This window comes from Homalodisca vitripennis, chromosome 6, assembly GCF_021130785.1.
Source record: "Homalodisca vitripennis isolate AUS2020 chromosome 6, UT_GWSS_2.1, whole genome shotgun sequence".
Lineage (NCBI taxonomy): Eukaryota > Metazoa > Arthropoda > Insecta > Hemiptera > Cicadellidae > Homalodisca > Homalodisca vitripennis.
This window is the reverse complement of record NC_060212.1, coordinates 21405598-21423536: the sequence shown is the minus strand read 5'-3', so window position 1 is coordinate 21423536 and position 17939 is coordinate 21405598. Positions and strand designations below refer to the sequence as shown.

Below are 17939 nucleotides of genomic sequence, written 5' to 3'. Positions count from 1 at the left end.
TGTCAGTATCTAGTTCTTCTATAAGATAGTAGTTAAGTAACTAGTTCACCATACTTAAGTAGTAACAGATGCCAAATAACGGATACTAAATATTTAAAATACAACAAATATAATATTGATGTATCAATTTACTGCAGGAAACAGGGTTTGCTTTTACAGTTTGATGTTTTAATATATCTTACTGGAAAAGGCTTTGGAGGTTCCATTGATCTACTTAGAGACGTGCACATGATCGTTAGATCTCAATTTAATTTTATTAAAATTCGAATTGCGTTTGAAATTCAACACATAGCAGAGAGGTACAAATAAGGAACCACATTTCCTACGAAACCTACGTCTCTAAAAACAGCAAAGACATCAGGTTCTAGTGTTCTTTACTTTTTATGATTTTTAAACAATCAAGGAATAATTTGAAGGGAGGGGTTCAAGTTGAATTACATCGGCTAATGTATCAATTCACGAGAATCAGAGTTTATAATATGGTGATTACAGTTATATCAGTATATGTTATTATGTTTCTCAAATCAAGTAAATGGTTTTTTAAAACCAGGGTGTATATTTATTACTAATGTTATAATCTCAAACATTTGCTGTAGCTAGCATTTTACTACTGAAAACTTTAATAGAACGGTAAAACTGAAAGTTTAGTCCCTTAAAGCTCATACTTCCAGTTGAAGAGAGTTAGAAACTTTATGATCGCTGGACTGTTGAGTCAGAGATATTTTCCCCGCAATAAAGCAGCGATTTCATTTGCACAAGTTTCTACTGTTGGACTTAAATATTTCTTATTTAGTAAATTTAGTGGCTTTACGCAAATACTGCGTTTATGTCAAGATTGGTTGATACATAAATTTCCACTGAGAAAAAAATACAGATTCTAGTTATCGAAAAGTGGGTTCTATTTTCAAACGTTAAAAATGTCCAAAAAGCTATAATTCTTTAAAAACCTTATCCTCAGTAATAATCCTTAAAAAAGGGGGTACGTATGACACCATAATGACACTCAATATGGTGTCATTTAAAAGTAGTTATAAATGACTTTCTACTATCTTATACATAGCTATTGACTTTTTAAACTTTGAACTGTGGCCATCTGGATACCTGATTTGAATAAAATCGGTTAAAGAACTCGTCTAATGTATAATATTGGATCGCTTAACATCCATAAAGTTATTTTAGTCTCAATTAGTTCGAAGTTGCGCAAGTTATTGCGTTCAAGATACTTTGCTATAGAGAATATTTAATCCAATACCATTTACTACCAATATGATAGTTTCGGTGAATAGTAGTCTATTGGCAGATATATGGAAATGTGTTTCATACAGTTTGTCATGATAATTTTCACAAGACTAACTTGCAACCTAACAACTTATAGAATTGCTACATTTAGTTACACAGTGGTACCGACATATATGTTTATATGATAAGAGATATCGTTATATTACACTGAACACTCGAAGAAGTACTTGAGCACACCGAACTTGATATTGTCTCAGGCATACCTTGATGTCTGATATCCAAATTCTAGTGAGCTTTGGCTACATCTGGTATCACATCAAGCGACATATACAATTCAATTTCATAAAGTGCTCTTAAAGTGTGTCCAATATTAATGGTAAGTTTGCATGTAACCTCAGTGAAGCCTGTTATGCGGCATGTGGAATTGCGTAGTCCACCGTGTAGTACTCTGGCATCATCGTGTAGTTTTGCTAGTCACGATCAGTGATAATGCTTTGATGATACTATTGCTACTTATGACGATTAATAAAATGGCATGCTGAGGCTACTGCATGAATTTCTATAGATGTAATTGTGGTAGATAGCTGCGGAGGTTTCGGCAGATCAAATAGTTCATCCAACCTCCCAAACCCCTCTCAAACCCTTAAAAAACCCCAAACCCCATGTGGGGGCAGGGAAAATTAAAATAGGTTAGTAGAGTGACCGCTAGTAGCTTCATCCTATTCACCGTTGTATTTCTGCATCTTTTACTAATAATCAATCAATCAATCAATATATATATATATATATATATATATATATATATATATATATATATATATATATATATATATATATATATATAATTTCAATAAATATTGAATCGCAAAAAGTAACAGGTCAAGTTCAGTAATAGGTCATCGCAAACAGAAGTCATTTGACAGGTATTTGGTCTTCCAGTCATATGTTCGTTTGATTATTAAAACACATATGTGAAAGAAACGGCCAAATACAAAATAATTGAATCGTAAAAAGTTAGGGCTCTGTGGTGTAATGGTAGCACATTCACCCGGCAAGTGAGAGATCCGGGTTCGAGTCCCGGCGGAGCAAGCACTTTTTGCGATTCAATATTTATTGAAATTAAATTAGGCTATTGCCACTTATACAAATTTAATGAATATATATATATATATATAAAACATGTATAACATAGTATATAACATGTATAACATAATATATAACATGTTGGTTTTATTACCTATAAGATGTCAAACAATTTTATAAACGTGTGTTTTTTGTCAATTAATGGTGGCAAGTATTTGGATGATTCAGTTTTGAAACAGTGGTCAACGTAAAATGGTGCAATAAAGTTACAAACATGTTAGAAAATAAGCAGAAGAAGTTCTGTTGGAATGGAACTACAAGTAAAGTTATAGCTACGCGATTTATGGCGGGATTCCATTTGCCAGAGTAATGTCCCGTGGTCAGTTGTATTCTTTCTAAATAACATCACTTATCTAAATTGCCATTTCTTTTGTAATTCTGAACAAAACTCCAAACGTTTTTTCCCTGAAATACAGTGATGAGAATAGTTGAGCTCGTAAAACGGAGACACATGGTATGTACAATGAAGAAAATATTATTAAACTTAAACAAATAAAAATAATGTAAAGCCGAATCCTTTTTTCTGTCATGTTTGTGTCTGTGTTTTGTGTCTTAAAGGTTTTGTCTATTATGAATTAAATATAAACGGAAGGATGCAATATTCCTCTGAATATTACACGCCCAAAGTAATCATTCCAGATCAGAGACTTGTCCAAGGTCAGACCCAAGTACTTAAAGTTTCTTGAAATAGCAGTAAGAGCTTGTTCTAGTCAGTCAAGCTTGTGAACGAAACAAGAATGACCTTCGCAGAGTAGATGCTTAAGCCATCCCCGCTGCAACTAGAACCTTAGAGTAGTATTACAGAAGATTCAGATTCAGGAAGTACTTTCTTCCCGGCAAGCACATGACTTAGTCAATATGATATCCTCATTTTACAAGACATACTAAAACTACGTAGTGCCACTACAAACATATCATTCTCTATATATTGCTTCACTGTTCATATAACATTTCAATTGAACCGGTACGATTATTTTTCGTATTGGCAATGTATATATTCACACATAAAATCTTTCACATCCGTCATATTAGTAGTAGCTTCATTAGTAGCATTGAATTCAGACATTTAAAACTCAAACTACACTGAAAGGTAAATGAATGATGTAATAAAGTGTCATTATCTGAACTATATCATAATTGAGTTTTAGATTTATTTATCACTAGCACTTTTTTGAGATTTTTAGATCAATCAAGTAGTTCTTTTATCAAATCCTTGTATCAAATACACAAGTTTATTTAAGAGACCATTGTGTATTTGGCTCAGACATTTATTAATATTACAGTAGTGTATAACACATTGAGTACCAAAACAAAGGATGTAAACCATATTACTCCAGCCATATCTGAGGTTTAATTATTATTTCGTCACGCTATTCAAAATTTCCCGATCTGTAACACTCTGTCGGTTGGAGTTAAAGGCACTGTCCACAACAGATTGGTGACTCACTCTCTTACAGAGCTCACAGCAACTGATATCACTCTTATCGCTGAGAGCTCAAACATGATGTCATATTGCCTGTTATCACTGATTCTCCCATTTACTTATCTTTCTAGTGCATTGTAAATAGATACTTATCGCATATCATCACATTCTGCACAACACTCAATAGCAACTTATGTTTGCTAATTCTTAACGTTTTGTGTGTATAACACTATAACTAAGCTTTTTAACATTATTTCTGAACATCTATAGCAAGTAAAAGTTAAAACTTAGTACGTTTTCCTGAATTATTTTTCCTATTATGTAAGATCCCAAAAGAACCAAACGGGTTAATTTAGTTTCAATTATAATATTTTGATACTTTTAACCCTTTGGAGACTAACATCCGATACATTTGAAGTCGGTGATAGTAGCTTATTGAAGTCGGAAGTGTATTGATAGAATTCGATATTCTCTTTGTACAGGCTTCATGCAAAATTTTAAGGTCATTTTCGAGTTATCGTGCGGGCATATAGACGAATAGACAAACATTCAGGTATAAATTAAATGTTTCCAGCCCATCCAGTAATAGGCTTCGCTAATGCTCATACAATTAGATTTGATTTATCAGCCACCAAAATAGAATATTACGCGTACTGAATCGCGGTCAGCTGAAAATATTTAAAAATAGCTTCTGTTTTAAATTCAGCAAGTTCGTACCTAAGTTTGATAACAGGTATTATAAATAAAAAAACTTTCTTAAAATATTTAACAGACATTCTTTGTTTACGGTTTGTTCCTGACGATGGATGGTTTTAAAGTACAACAGGATTTAGTAAATTTTGTATCATGCAATAATGGTAACTGTCCGAAATCCTATAATCATATGAACAATTATATTCTTGTTTGTGCAGCACAAATCTTGCAATAACCAAACACTATGTGTATGAGATATTCACAAAGTGAAAACTTAAATACAGAGAGATTGGAATTGGACCATTTTTTACGTATCTGCAACATCTGACTGCGAGTGAACGTTGTTACTGGGAACACATTGATATATATATATATATATATATATATATATATATATATATATATATATATATATATATATATATATATATATATATACATACACCCGGCAAGTGAGAGATCCGGGTTCGAGTCCCGGCGGAGCAAGTACTTTTTGTGGTTCAATGTTTATTGAAATTGAATTAAATTAGGCTATTGGCACTTATACAAATTTAATGAATATAAATAAAAAGTCATGTGACAGGTATTTGGTCTTCCGATCATATGGTAGTCTGGTTATTTAAACACATATGTGAAAGAAAATGCCAGATACAAAATAATTGAATCTTAAAAAGTAAGGGCTCTGTGGTGTAATGGTAGCACATTCACCCGGCAAGTGAGAGATCCGGGTTCGAGTCCCGGCGGAGCAAGTACTTTTTGTGGTTAAATGTTTATTGAAATTGAGTTATATATATGCATTTAGTCAACATAACATAGTCAAAATTTAGTCGTTTGATTTAGTCTAACATAAAGATAGTCCTATAACATGGAGTTAATAACATAGTATATATATATATAGTATAAATTGTATAAATGGCAATAGCCTTATTTAATTCCAATAAACATTGAATCGCAAAAAGTACTTGCTCCGCCGGGATACGAACCCGGATCTCTCACTTGCCGGGTGAATGTGCTACCATTACACCACAGAGCGCTTACTTTTTCCGATTCAATTATTTTGTATTTGGCCGTATCTGTCACATATGCGTTTAAATAAGCAAACTAACATATGATCGGAAGACCAAACGACTTTTATTTACATTAAATTGTATAAATGGCAATAGCCTTATTTAATTCCAATCGCGACACATGATGGTGTGGCGTACTCCTGTGGCGTACTCCTACCTTGTAAATATTAAAGAGGGTTTGTTTGAGGTTTTCTTATCGAGGAAAGACATATGTGGAAACACTGAAGTGGTTTGGTGTAGTTATAACACAAAATTAAATAAAGTTATATACCAGGATGAAATTCATCCACCAAATTCACTTTCAATCGATCTCGGAGTTTTCCTCTAAATAGGGCAGTGGAATTTTCGTCGATTCGTAGACGTTTATTATGAATGCCTTTAATGTTATCTATTTCAAAGTGCCTTATTCAGTGTATAAAAATCGTAACTGCAATCGTGTGATTGACATATTTTGCTGAAGATAACACCTGTAATAGTTCAATTGGGCTGATATGAATGAGTACTTACACTCATTGTACATGATAAAGATAGATTATAGACTCCTTCAATTACACCCACGTCAAAAAAACAGTCCATTGAGGATATACTCATGGAGAATGCTAACCTCAAGGCTGAACGAACAACAATGTGTCAGACTTAAGGTTGTTACAATACACCAATGACAACCTTAATTCATTAACAAATCACAACAACAATACGACAGTTACAAAAATACAAAAACAACGCAAACAGAGAGATTAATACAAGAATAACGTGTAAATAATGTGAAATTCTAAAAGAAGAATCGCAAACAATGGTTAATACGATCCGTTGCCTTGAGGCTGAAATAGGCTTCCTAAAGAAACAACTGGAACAGCATGTATATCCCTCCTCTTCGATGACCGCTACTCCGAAAGCATCTGAGAATGAAAGATGACGAATATCAGAATGGGTTTGTTGCATACTTAATAAAAAGAACAGAAAGAAAAAGAAAAAGAAGAACAGAGTCCACAAATTCAAGAATAAACTAACCGTCCCCGAACACAGAAATAAAAACAAGAGAAATCAAAATCCTATAAAACAAAATACACGAGAAAAAAAGTTAAAACTGTCCTTTAAAAATTTGAATTACTCAGAAACAGCCACGCACGTTTTCTAGCTGGTCTTGCAGGGGAAATGGCAGTCAAATAGAAAACTACTTGTTCACATTTCAGACGTGCAGTCGAGGGGGAGGGGGTTGGGATTTGGAGTTCCTCAGAGGTCCAGCCTGAGCCCACTACTATTCATATTGTAGTCAATAACTCTAGCTCATCGTTATATCAATGCCAAATCATCCAGTATGCAGATGACAAAATTCTCTGTTTCAATACAAAATCAAACACAGAACTTAAAATGGTGAAATTTACGGCGCTCAACAATACAGTTCAGCATTTCAATGAGCTCGATCTTAAGAGAAATAAAAAAAAATTATTAACACCGAAAAACATATTCGGTGGTTAGTGAAACAGCCACCTTGGACGAATCGAGGTTGAAGGATACTACTCACAAACATTATTAGAATATACCTTGAAGGTTGACTTGGGATTGTCATGGAGACAGCGAATGTGCAAAATTTTCCTCAGGCATTTATGTACTGAGATAATTACCCAAATACTACCAAACTCATGTGTTGATGACGGCATATTTATTTGTTTATTAATTTACATTCTCACGGTATAACCATTTTGCAAAATTACAATACTTAAGATGACTAGAACAGTAATAAATTCTCATAAAAAAAGTATAGTATGAAAAATCAAGTTCAGCAATTGACCATGCCTACGACATAGTGAAATAAATAGATATAACAAGATAAAACTAAAACAATGTGAAACATAACGGTAAAGTGGTACCAATAACAATAGTGCAATAACAATAACAAGTAGTGATATAACAAGTAATAAAAAATAATAATACAACAATAACAATAATGATAACAGTAATAGACTAAATCATCAAAGATAACAATGGAGTAACTATTAATGTAATACTGTGCAGGACTCGGCAAGCTCACTCTGACTGAAATGTCTCCAGCCTCACTGTCAACACAGCACGTCTCAAAGCTCCCAGTCGATTGCAGAAAAAGTCTACTTCACTGCACACCTCGTTGCCAAGCCGAAGTATTCTTGGGACAGAGCTGAACTGGAGATCGTTGCGGTTTAAGTGGCTCAGCTCGAAGAGGCGGCGCGACCTTGTGCCAGAAGGGAGACGAAAAGCAATTCGCTCTAAAAGAGGGGGGCAGACTACCACAAAGTTGAGAAACTCATAAAGAAAGACAACATCTGCAACCTCCCTTCTAACGACCAGTGGATGTAGCCGAAGCAAGTTCAGAGGCCTATCAGGCTCTCTCCAGTGCAAATACCTAAGGAATTTATTTTGCACGGACTGCAGTCTGTCAATGAGGCCCACTTGGTAAGGAGACCAAACAACTGAAGCGTACTCGAGCAGCTGGAGGACAAGGGACTTGTAGGGGAGTACAAGAGCATTAGAGCCGTGGCCATGCCTAGCAGTTCTCATAATCAGCCCAATCATACCAGACGCTCGGCAGCATAATTGGTCAATATGGAGACTGTAGCCAAAAGAGGAGTCGAGAACTATTCCAAGATCTTTGATGGATGTACAATGATCAAGAAGCTTGTCATCAAGGGAGTAGTTGAAATCAATTGAGGAGGTGGTTCTCTTGAATGTCATAAGCTTGGTCTTGCTGGCATTAATGGACATCCCGTTGCGCTGACACCATTTCGATATACAGTTAAGAGCTTGCTGAAGATGTTCGCAGTCTGCGCTGGAGGACAATTCAAGAAAAAAGTTTTATGTCGTCAGCAAACAGTAAGAAAGGAACTTTGGTGACCTCCTTGATGTCATTAATAAATATGGAAAATAAAATCTGGCCAAGGTGGGAGCCCTGAGGCACACCAGAAGATGGGACAAAGGCGTCAGAAGTCTGATTTGCAAAGCGAACCACCAGCTTGCAGTCGGTAAGATAGCTACGGAACCATGCCTGCATAGTTCCCAAGACACCATAGCCCTCAAGTTTATCAAGTAGGTGATTGTGGCTGATCCTGTCGAACGCCTTGCTAAAGTCAATGTAAACAGCATCAACTTGGCGCCTACGACTGAAAGCCTCAAGAACATAACTTTGGAGTACGAGAAGATTAGTCACGGTGGATCTCCCCGCCATGAAGCCATGCTGTTCTTCAATGATGATGTTCTTAAAGTGCGGCTGAAGGATGTCCAGTACCAAACCCTCGAATACCTTGCCCAACACTGAGAGGATCACAATCGGCCGGTAATTAGTTATGTTCTGTCTGTCACCAGATTTGAAAATGGGTACGACGTAATCCTCCTTCAGGATTTCAGGAAAAACTCCCTTGGCCAGGCTCAGGTTAAACAAAAAGAGAAGGATGGGGGCTAATTCGGCGCGGCAATGCTTCAGGACTCCAGGAGTAATGTTATCTGGGCCGCATCCCTTAGAAGCGTCGAGAGCTTTCAGCCTTTTATTGATTGCTTCAGCAGTAACTAAGACCACGGAAAAGGTAAAAGGAGTCTCATATGCCTTTGTTGGTGGTGAACTGTTGTCAGCAGGCGCATACACCGAAGAGAAGAATGTGCTGAACATATTACACATCGTTCCTGGATGGGAAGACGCTGAGTCACCGAAGTTCATCTCACTCGCAACAGAAGATTTTCGTCATCGTTGACAAAGCTCCAAAAGACTTTTACATTAGATGATATAGCTGAGTCAACAAAGTGGACGTAGTTAGCCTTAGAAGCTCTAGGAAGGATCTTACATTGATCACGCACACTGCTAAATGCACAGTAGTCGAAGTCCGTGAGGGTTTTCTTATATTGTGCATGCAATATTTTTATATTATGGCTAATCTACTCACATCCTCCCTATGGTGTAGCTTTGTTGATGGTTGTACAAACATACGTTTTTGTAGAACGTTTATCCTTAAAATAACCCAATAATAATAATCCAGAACTTAGAGAGTCGTACAGGCCAGCATTGTATTAATCTGAAACTGTTGACAGTGCCCTGCCTCTATACTTTGGGGACTTTTTTTTAAACACAAAGTGCAATCCTATAAGAGGTAGCGACATACACTGTTATGAAACTAGAGACAAAGATAACAACCTAGCTTGGAGACACAAAATTGTAGCTTATGAACCTGCCTTCCCAGGCAGGAGGTAAATTTGTCAACCAATTGCCCAATTAAATTAAAAATGCAGAAATGCCCAAAGCATTTAAAACTCGTCTCAAAACACGTTGATTCAAAGGCGTTCTAAAGTATAGACGAGTATATTAGTCACGTTTGGGAGACCATATTATTGACTGACTTACATTGCGACAAGAGTGTGATATATTCAGAATGAATGAGAATTGTGGTGAATATAATAATTATAATATGTATGAATGATTCAAAAGTAGTGAATGACTGCAAAATTTACCTGCGTAATTTACTTTGGCAATTGTAATTGTTTATACGAAATGAAACATACAATTACATATAATTTGTGTATTATGTAAACCCAAAACGTAGAATAGACTGCTCGAAGCATAACCAACAAGTAGTCTTGATTCTATATGCTAATAAATCAACCATTTCCGTTTGTCCTTTTGCTTTTTGATCCTCAGATTTTACGTTAATTAATTGAGTCTCAGAAAGTGCAATATACTGAAGCAATGGTATAGCTCAGGAAATATTTTAAAGTTGTGTACTATCATTACTAATTAATTGCTCTCCATATCTACCTGTTCATTAAAAGAGCACCGTGGCCAAACATTTATACAAATTAATGTAGTGCATTTAATCATAATAATTTTCTTGTTACAAGAAATTAGACATCAGCTGTTGATTCTTAGTTAAAAGGTCCTTAGTTAAATGATCGATAACTTGAAAGGACAACAGATTTTCGGACATTTAGGGTGTCGTTAAATGTTTAAAAAGTACATAAAAACCAATTTTTTAGTTTTTCTTACTTAAATATGGACTCCACATTTATTGTGAAGTTTCCTATACGGTGAACAGAAACTAGCTTGACAGGAGTTTATAGATAAAAATCTAAAAATGCAGATATTTCGGGCTATTCCAAGAAAAATAATGTTTCTGATGATAGATCACCGAAAGTTTAGCATTATAACCTAACAAATATAAAACATTTCTTGGTTACTCTGGAAAAATTATATTTAAAAACTAAGATATAAAGAAACCTAGGCATTTTATAATATACGAGTAATTTTAATCAAAAGTTTCTTTATATTATAAATTAACAACTTCCTGAATTTAGTATAATATTTTTATTATTAGTTCGAAATGACTGTAGATATAGTAATAATATTGTTTCAAAACTTTGATTAAATTGATATAAATCATTATTAAACTTTATTTCTCACACAAATATAATATAAACGCTCTTCGTAAAACAATATGAATTTTAATTTATTTTTACGGTAGAATAACATAAATAAACAAATTATTTATTAAAGTACTACGCCAGTTTAATAATACCGCAGCGCTCCTCACAATTCACTCCAATAAGCAAAGAGTTCATTAAAACGGCTGAGACGATAAAATAAAGGTCAGATAATGATTTCTCTTCTCAAAAGAAACAATTTACCCATTTAGAATGAGTGTTTTTACTTTGCCGACATCCATCTGAACCTTGCCGTTTGGAGTTTACTCTACTTTCTTAGAATGAGCGGCAAGACTTTTCTTGAAAAGGAATTATTTTACTTAACTGTGTTTCCAAGAATCCCCACCTGGTTCTTTCTGTGTTATGATTTACTATCCTACTATTCTACCATTACAGGAGTACCCCAAACCACGTGGCAAATAACAGGCTTCGCTGAGGTCGAATGCAATATTTCTGATATAGAGCTCATTCTTTGTTGAAATGTATGAGAAAAACATTCATACTGAGAAGAATTTTCATATCCTCAAGTCAGGCAAAAGAAAATTGAGTCAAACTAATGATTGACATGTTTCAATGGCGATCGGCCAAATCCCATGGCCACATGCCACATTCTTGTTTATGTAGAAATTAAGTACCATACAAACGTCTAAGGATCAAATCCTTCTCGAAATATCTTGCCACATGACACACTCAGAGTCATGTTCGTGAGTTGAGTTACATGGCCGCTTTAAAAAAAATGTAAGCCTAAACTCTCAAATTTCCATTTTATGCTACACACCAAGTTATAAAAATATTATGTTGTATGTTGGGTTAGTTAGGCTACATGTTGAATTCTCAAATCTTTATATTCAGTTTGTTTACAAATTGGTTTCTTTGTTCCGCTTCAATCTCGCTGCCATCATAAGACCAATGAAAACATGGTCGTTAAAGCTCTGCCAAATTCCATGGATAGACCGAAATGACATTTGTCCAGGCCCTTGAGTGACAGGCTCCGCTAACGCTCAGCCATTAATTATTTACTTAAATTTTATACTTAAAAATTTAGAGTTTGAGGAATCACGGGATATTGTCTAATTGATATATCGAATTTAATAGTCCTACATATAAACGACGAAATATAATGAGTAATGCTAATATAATGATACAAAAATTAACTTTCAAAACTTATAGAGCTCATCTATTGATACAATATCAAATTAACTTTGAATTTCAATACCATCCTAATACTAATATCTTGCGGAATGTACCTATTCTGTTATCTATTGACCGGCTCCATTTCTATGACTCAGTATAGCGGGCATTGCTACATTATTTTACCACATTTAGGTCTCAACTGATTCAAATACATATTAATTTTTAAATTTTCATGCCTGAAGAATCGAATTGGTCTCTTTTCACTCTGGCTTGATTTGCAAAAGGAACGGATGTTTTCTTTGCTGGTAACCTATACCATTCTTTGACCCTCCATATTTGCTTACACCTATAACAGTCATATTTATGACTCTCGTTGTAGTTAAAAGTCGATTCTACGTTAGTAAAGTAAATTATTAATATGCCTCAAAATAAAATACCACTATACTGTAAAAGTAAAATATTTGACACCACTTTTGACCTTGGTGTTAAAAAGGTTGTAGTGTAGTAAAACGGGTGAAGTAGATCCGACAGTAAAAATATAATTCGGTAACTTATTTTCTTCCTATTAACAGTGTGTAATGTAAATGGGAAACACATGAGGTGTCACAGTTACACAACTAAGCTGACACAGAACACCTCTCTACAGTGTCACATTACGCGAGCGAGGCAGTGTTGATTGTGTGGTTTATATCTGATTATCTCAGCTTTCACACCATCTACGGTAACCTACTTAACTCTAGTTAACAGTGTGTAGTGTAAATGTTAAACACATGAGGTGTCACAGTTACACAACTAAGCTGACACAGAACACCTCTCTACAGTGTCACATATACGCGAGCGAGGCAGAGTTGATTGTGTGGTTTATATCTGATTATCTCAGCTTTAATACCATCTACGGTAACCTACTTACCTCCAGTTAACAGTGTGCAGTGTAAATGGTAAACACATGAGGCGTCACAGTTACACAACTAAGCTGACACAGAACACCTCTCGACACTGTCACATATACGCGAGAGTGGCAGAGTTGATTGTGTGGTTTATATCTGATTATCTCAGCTTTCACACCAACTACGGTAACCTACTTACCTCCAGTTAACAGTGTGTAGTGTAAATGATAAACACATGACGTGTTCACAGTTACACAACTAAGCTGACACAGAAAACCTCTCGACACTGTCACATATACGTGAGCGTGGCAGAGTTGATCGTGTGGTTTATATCTGATTATCTCAGCTTTCACACCATCTACGGTAACCTACTTACCTCCAGTTAACAGTGTGTAGTGTAAATGGTAAACACATGAGGTGTCACAGTTACACAACTAAGCTGACACAGAACACCTCTCTACATTGTCACATATACGCGAGCGAGGCAGAGTTGATCGTGTGGTTTATATCTGATTATCTCAGCTTTCACAGCATCTACGGTAACCTACTTACCTCCAGTTAACAGTGTGTAGTGTAAATGGTAAACACATGAGGTGTCACAGTTACACAACTAAGCTGACACAGAACACCTCTCGACACTGTCACATATACGTGAGCGTGGCAGAGTTGATCGTGTGGTTTATATCTGATTATCTCAGCTTTCACACCATCTACGGTAACCTACTTACCTCCAGTTAACAAAGGGGCTTTGTTTATTAAGGAATATTATTTCGGGCTTCCACATTTCATGTTGAAATAAACTGAAGTGTGGAAACATAAGTGAAAATTCTGACTGTTTTCCCTTGTTATCTATCAACCCGTCGCTTTGTCTTTATTAACAAGATTTTAATCTGTTTGAAAATTATTTCAGTTAGAATATCAACTAGAAATTTTGACATTAACACAGAATTGGGTAACAAAGCAACAATGTGCAGTATTGAATGGTATCGGAGACCGTGCGAGAATGCTACTCGAAGAGAATGCGTTCCATATGGTTTTCTTAACGGCAAAAGAGAAAAAATATTTCATTTTAGGTATAATATGAAAAGTAAGATAATTTACTTAACATTAATTACAAACTTGAACTGTAATAGTAAACGCATATCCTCACATCATTTGCTTCTGTTTTCCATGGTTATAGAAACAATTGGTAAGCCTAAGAGAGTGAGAATGTAGTAAATAAAAATAAAATGACTCAGAAGTATTTATCGCACATCCTCTACTATGGGGAGGGAGAGAGAGAGAGAGAGAGAGAGAGAGAGAGAGAGAGAGAGAGAGAGAGAGAGAGAGAGAGAGAGAGAGAGAGAGAGAGAGAGAGAGAGAGAGAGAGAGAGAGAGAGAGAGAGAGAGAGAGAGAGAGAGAGAGAGAGAGAGAGAGAGAGAGAGAGAGAGAGAGAGAGAGAGAGAGAGAGAGAGAGAGAGAATTTAACTTATTCAATAAAAAAAATTTTTACTACGTGGATGAGCAAACAAAAAAAAGTTATATGACTCTGAAACAAGTTAAGGCCTCTGAACAGTAACATTGATTACCTAACTTCACATTGTTTACGTAATATTATCTAGCAATGCATTTATTATAATTCAATAGTATTATCTGTAATGAAAAAAACTTATTAGGAGAAGTGTTCCATAGACAGTTACGAGTCTGTGATTGAATATTAAATGTTTAGCGTTATTTTTATTATGTATTTACAAATTAGTCATCGCCATTGTTTTGATGAGTGCTAACACATTTGGGATGTCCCAAGTGTACTGATAAGAAAATGTGACTAAATGAAAGATTAGTTAGTCTGTCACTGAATGTCATCCGTTTCTGTTTGTATCTGCCAACAATGAGGTAAGGCATTGTATTGCTGGTTTGATTTGTGTAATTTTTATCGTAGAAACAGAGCTGATCTTTGTATAAAAACAGCATCATACACTTGTATATATAGCTAGTGAATATTTGCAATACAGTGCACATTAAAAGAGGATTAAAGTGAAAATTCAAAAAAGAAACAGAATTTTTTTACTAACAAGGCTTATGTTAAATTTACATCACCGGCGGTAAAATATTGTTACTATTGAATTCAATGAGTTTATAAAAACTACTGTTTATTTCAGATCTGTTTTTTCTCAGGTCCATGGAGTCTCTGCTAAAAATTTTAAACTTACGACTTCCTTTAACGATTTATCTTTTTTAAGAAGTTGATTAAAATGAAAGCCTGTAATACATACTATTAGCCGTGCACACAAAGAGATACTGTATTTTCCATAATTTATGTGATTTAAAAATTCAAAAGACTAGTTTAACTATGCATTAATGATTAATTTCAGATAGAAACCAGATAATAATAGACCAGATTAATTTTAGATTTGATATGCGGAATGAAACCAGCTTTTTAGTGCATAGAAACGATGTAAAACTGCACCTTTAGCATAGTGCTTCCTTCCTGACCATATAAAAACATTACAAAGTCCACCTTTTATACATTATCTGCAGTATAAACGGAAATAAATGGAAAATATCAGGACTAAGAGCCTGGATAATAATATATATATATAAAAATATCACATATTGTGAGAAAAACAAGATATTTTTGAATTCAAATTCTGTTTGAAGCTCCGCTCCGCTTTTTAATCATGCCTGAAATATTTTACCAGCTATGCAGAACACTATTGGTGCTTCTCAAACCCTAAACCAAAGCATTAGACCTAAACCATCCAAGAACCATTCGTTGTAATTTCACTTAAATGCATTTCGTGACCAACAAGATACGAAACTGTCCACTGCACTTTTGAGATTCAACTAGCCAAAATTCCTAGTTATGTCCAAAATTCCAAATCCTCTTTCAAATGACACAGACCATTAATTTAAGGCATTTTCAGTAAGCATGATTGGCAATCTGATCGACACTAAATTTGCAAGCGTTTTAGGTCACCCTCAAGGTTACCACAATATCTACCTCCTCACTAGAATAAATACTTCCTTCATTGGAAATCGAGCCGATTAAATGCTCTTCCCTTTTGCTGAATCACCCACAACCCTGGTCATATTCTTTGCCCCTGCTGCCATCTACTGGGTAATAGCAGATCGGATCACTTTAGCTCTTACATAAGTCTCTCACAAAAGATCATTGATTATCCTTTTCTTTTCAGCTTGCTATTAACCTTCTTCCATTCTACTACTATTATACAGATCTCATGGGTTACAAAGATTTTTATCAGAGTCTAGAAAATGCCCAATAATATAGTCTAATAAGTTACCGTGTCGCATTTAGTACCATTGAGTTTTAATAAGCTCATCATGGCTTCGCTGGCAAATTGTGATTCATGTATGATGCAATAAAAAAAATAATTCTTCCTGCCATAATTCTTCTTGTTGAAGGGCGGTTGAAACGAAGTTAAAGAAAGAAGCATAACATTGAACCCAAATTTAAGAGTATTAGAACCTTCTCTAATACTAATTCTAATGAAATTCGAAGTTTCTTCGACTTAAAGGAGGAGAAGTATAATACACCTACGGGTTTATCCATAGTTGGCATAACAATCCAAATATATTCGCTTCTTAACAAACTGTAAATTGGAATTGCTGGAATTAGTTATTGAATATAAAAATTGTTATTACCAGTATTGTTATATGCTGGTTGCTAGCGTTTAAAAGTCACTGAGTGCAAGAAAAATTAATAGTTATATTTTAAATAGTTTACAAGAACTAATTACCCTATTTTACTCATTCCTTGTATCAACGTAATTTGAAACACTCGTTGTTAGTAAATAAATCGTCTCAAAAGTTTAGAGTTTGACTGAAAGATACCAAAGTGGATTCCAGTCCAGTAATTAATAGTTTAAGCAAGAAACATTGCCTGTTGTTTAAAGAAAGCCTGTAAAAATATTTAATAATTGATATACTCGTTGTTAGTGATAAAAATCCTCAACAGAATAGAGTTAGACTAAAAGATGCCAGTTTGGATTCCAGTCCAGGGATTAATAGTTTAAGCAGTAAACATTGCCTGTTGTATAAATAAAAGCATGTAAAAATACTTAATAATTGATATACTCGTTGTTAGTGATAAATGTCCTCAACAGAATAGAGTTAGACTAAAAGATGCCAGTGTGGATTCCAGTCCAGTGATTAATAGTTTAAGCAGGAAACATTAACATTCATTAATACTGATGTTGCACAAGTCTTCAATAAAACATTACAATTGCACAAAAAATCTAATGTTCTAGCATATCTGTTGTGCAAACATACTTAACATTGTCTCTAACGACAAAACTGTCTGAGTGTTAATAATTTAATCACAACAATAGAGTTATGGCGTATCACATGTATAAAATTTCAACTCTTCATCGATTATTATAATTAGAATGTCAGAAAATGCACAGTGCCTGAATATAATGCATGATACAGGTTACGTACAAAGGAGGAAAATTATTTTTCTGAAAATATTTGCCCTGATTTTATGAGGTCTGTCCTTTGGTTTGGTATTTGGAGTGTACAATATAACTATAATTTTTCTTGCAAATCTGATATTATGATTAATTTTGCTTTCCTTTTTCCATAAAAATGATGTGTTCTCAAAGTTCTTAATTTGATGAATACTTGTTGAAAGATTTATTGAAATAATTGATAGTATTTGTGCTGATAGTTGAAATAGTGAAACAACGGCTTTTATGGCTCTAAAAATGATCAGCAATATATATATATATATATAAGTAGATATGAATATGCCGGTTCTAGACCACTTTTGGGACAGTCAGAAAATCAATGTAAAATACTGTCCATTGAACCATAAACAAATCTAATAAAATCTAACAGGAAAGCACGAATGTTAAATAACCGAATCTTTAGCTGTTTTACTGTTCAATGTTTGCTTCTACATTTATAAGCTGTTT

At 34.6% G+C, this 17939-nt stretch overlaps 2 protein-coding genes across 2 annotated transcripts in view; one reads left to right on the top strand and one right to left on the bottom strand.

Annotated features, from left to right (window-relative positions):
* Window positions 1-8304, bottom strand: part of LOC124365314 — a 92049-nt gene extending 83745 nt beyond the window's left edge. Inside the window, exon 1 of the mRNA XM_046821286.1 lies at window positions 7727-8304. Within this exon, the coding sequence (XP_046677242.1) occupies window positions 7727-8304 (578 nt within the window). The remainder of the gene's footprint in view (window positions 1-7726) is intronic.
* A 6446-nt stretch (window positions 8305-14750) lies between these two features.
* The window catches only part of LOC124364154 (apolipoprotein D-like), a 30002-nt gene continuing 26813 nt past the window's right edge, over window positions 14751-17939 (top strand). The window contains exon 1 of the mRNA XM_046819401.1: window positions 14751-14898. Coding sequence (XP_046675357.1) covers window positions 14894-14898 — 5 coding nt within the window. The 5' untranslated portion in view covers window positions 14751-14893. The remainder of the gene's footprint in view (window positions 14899-17939) is intronic.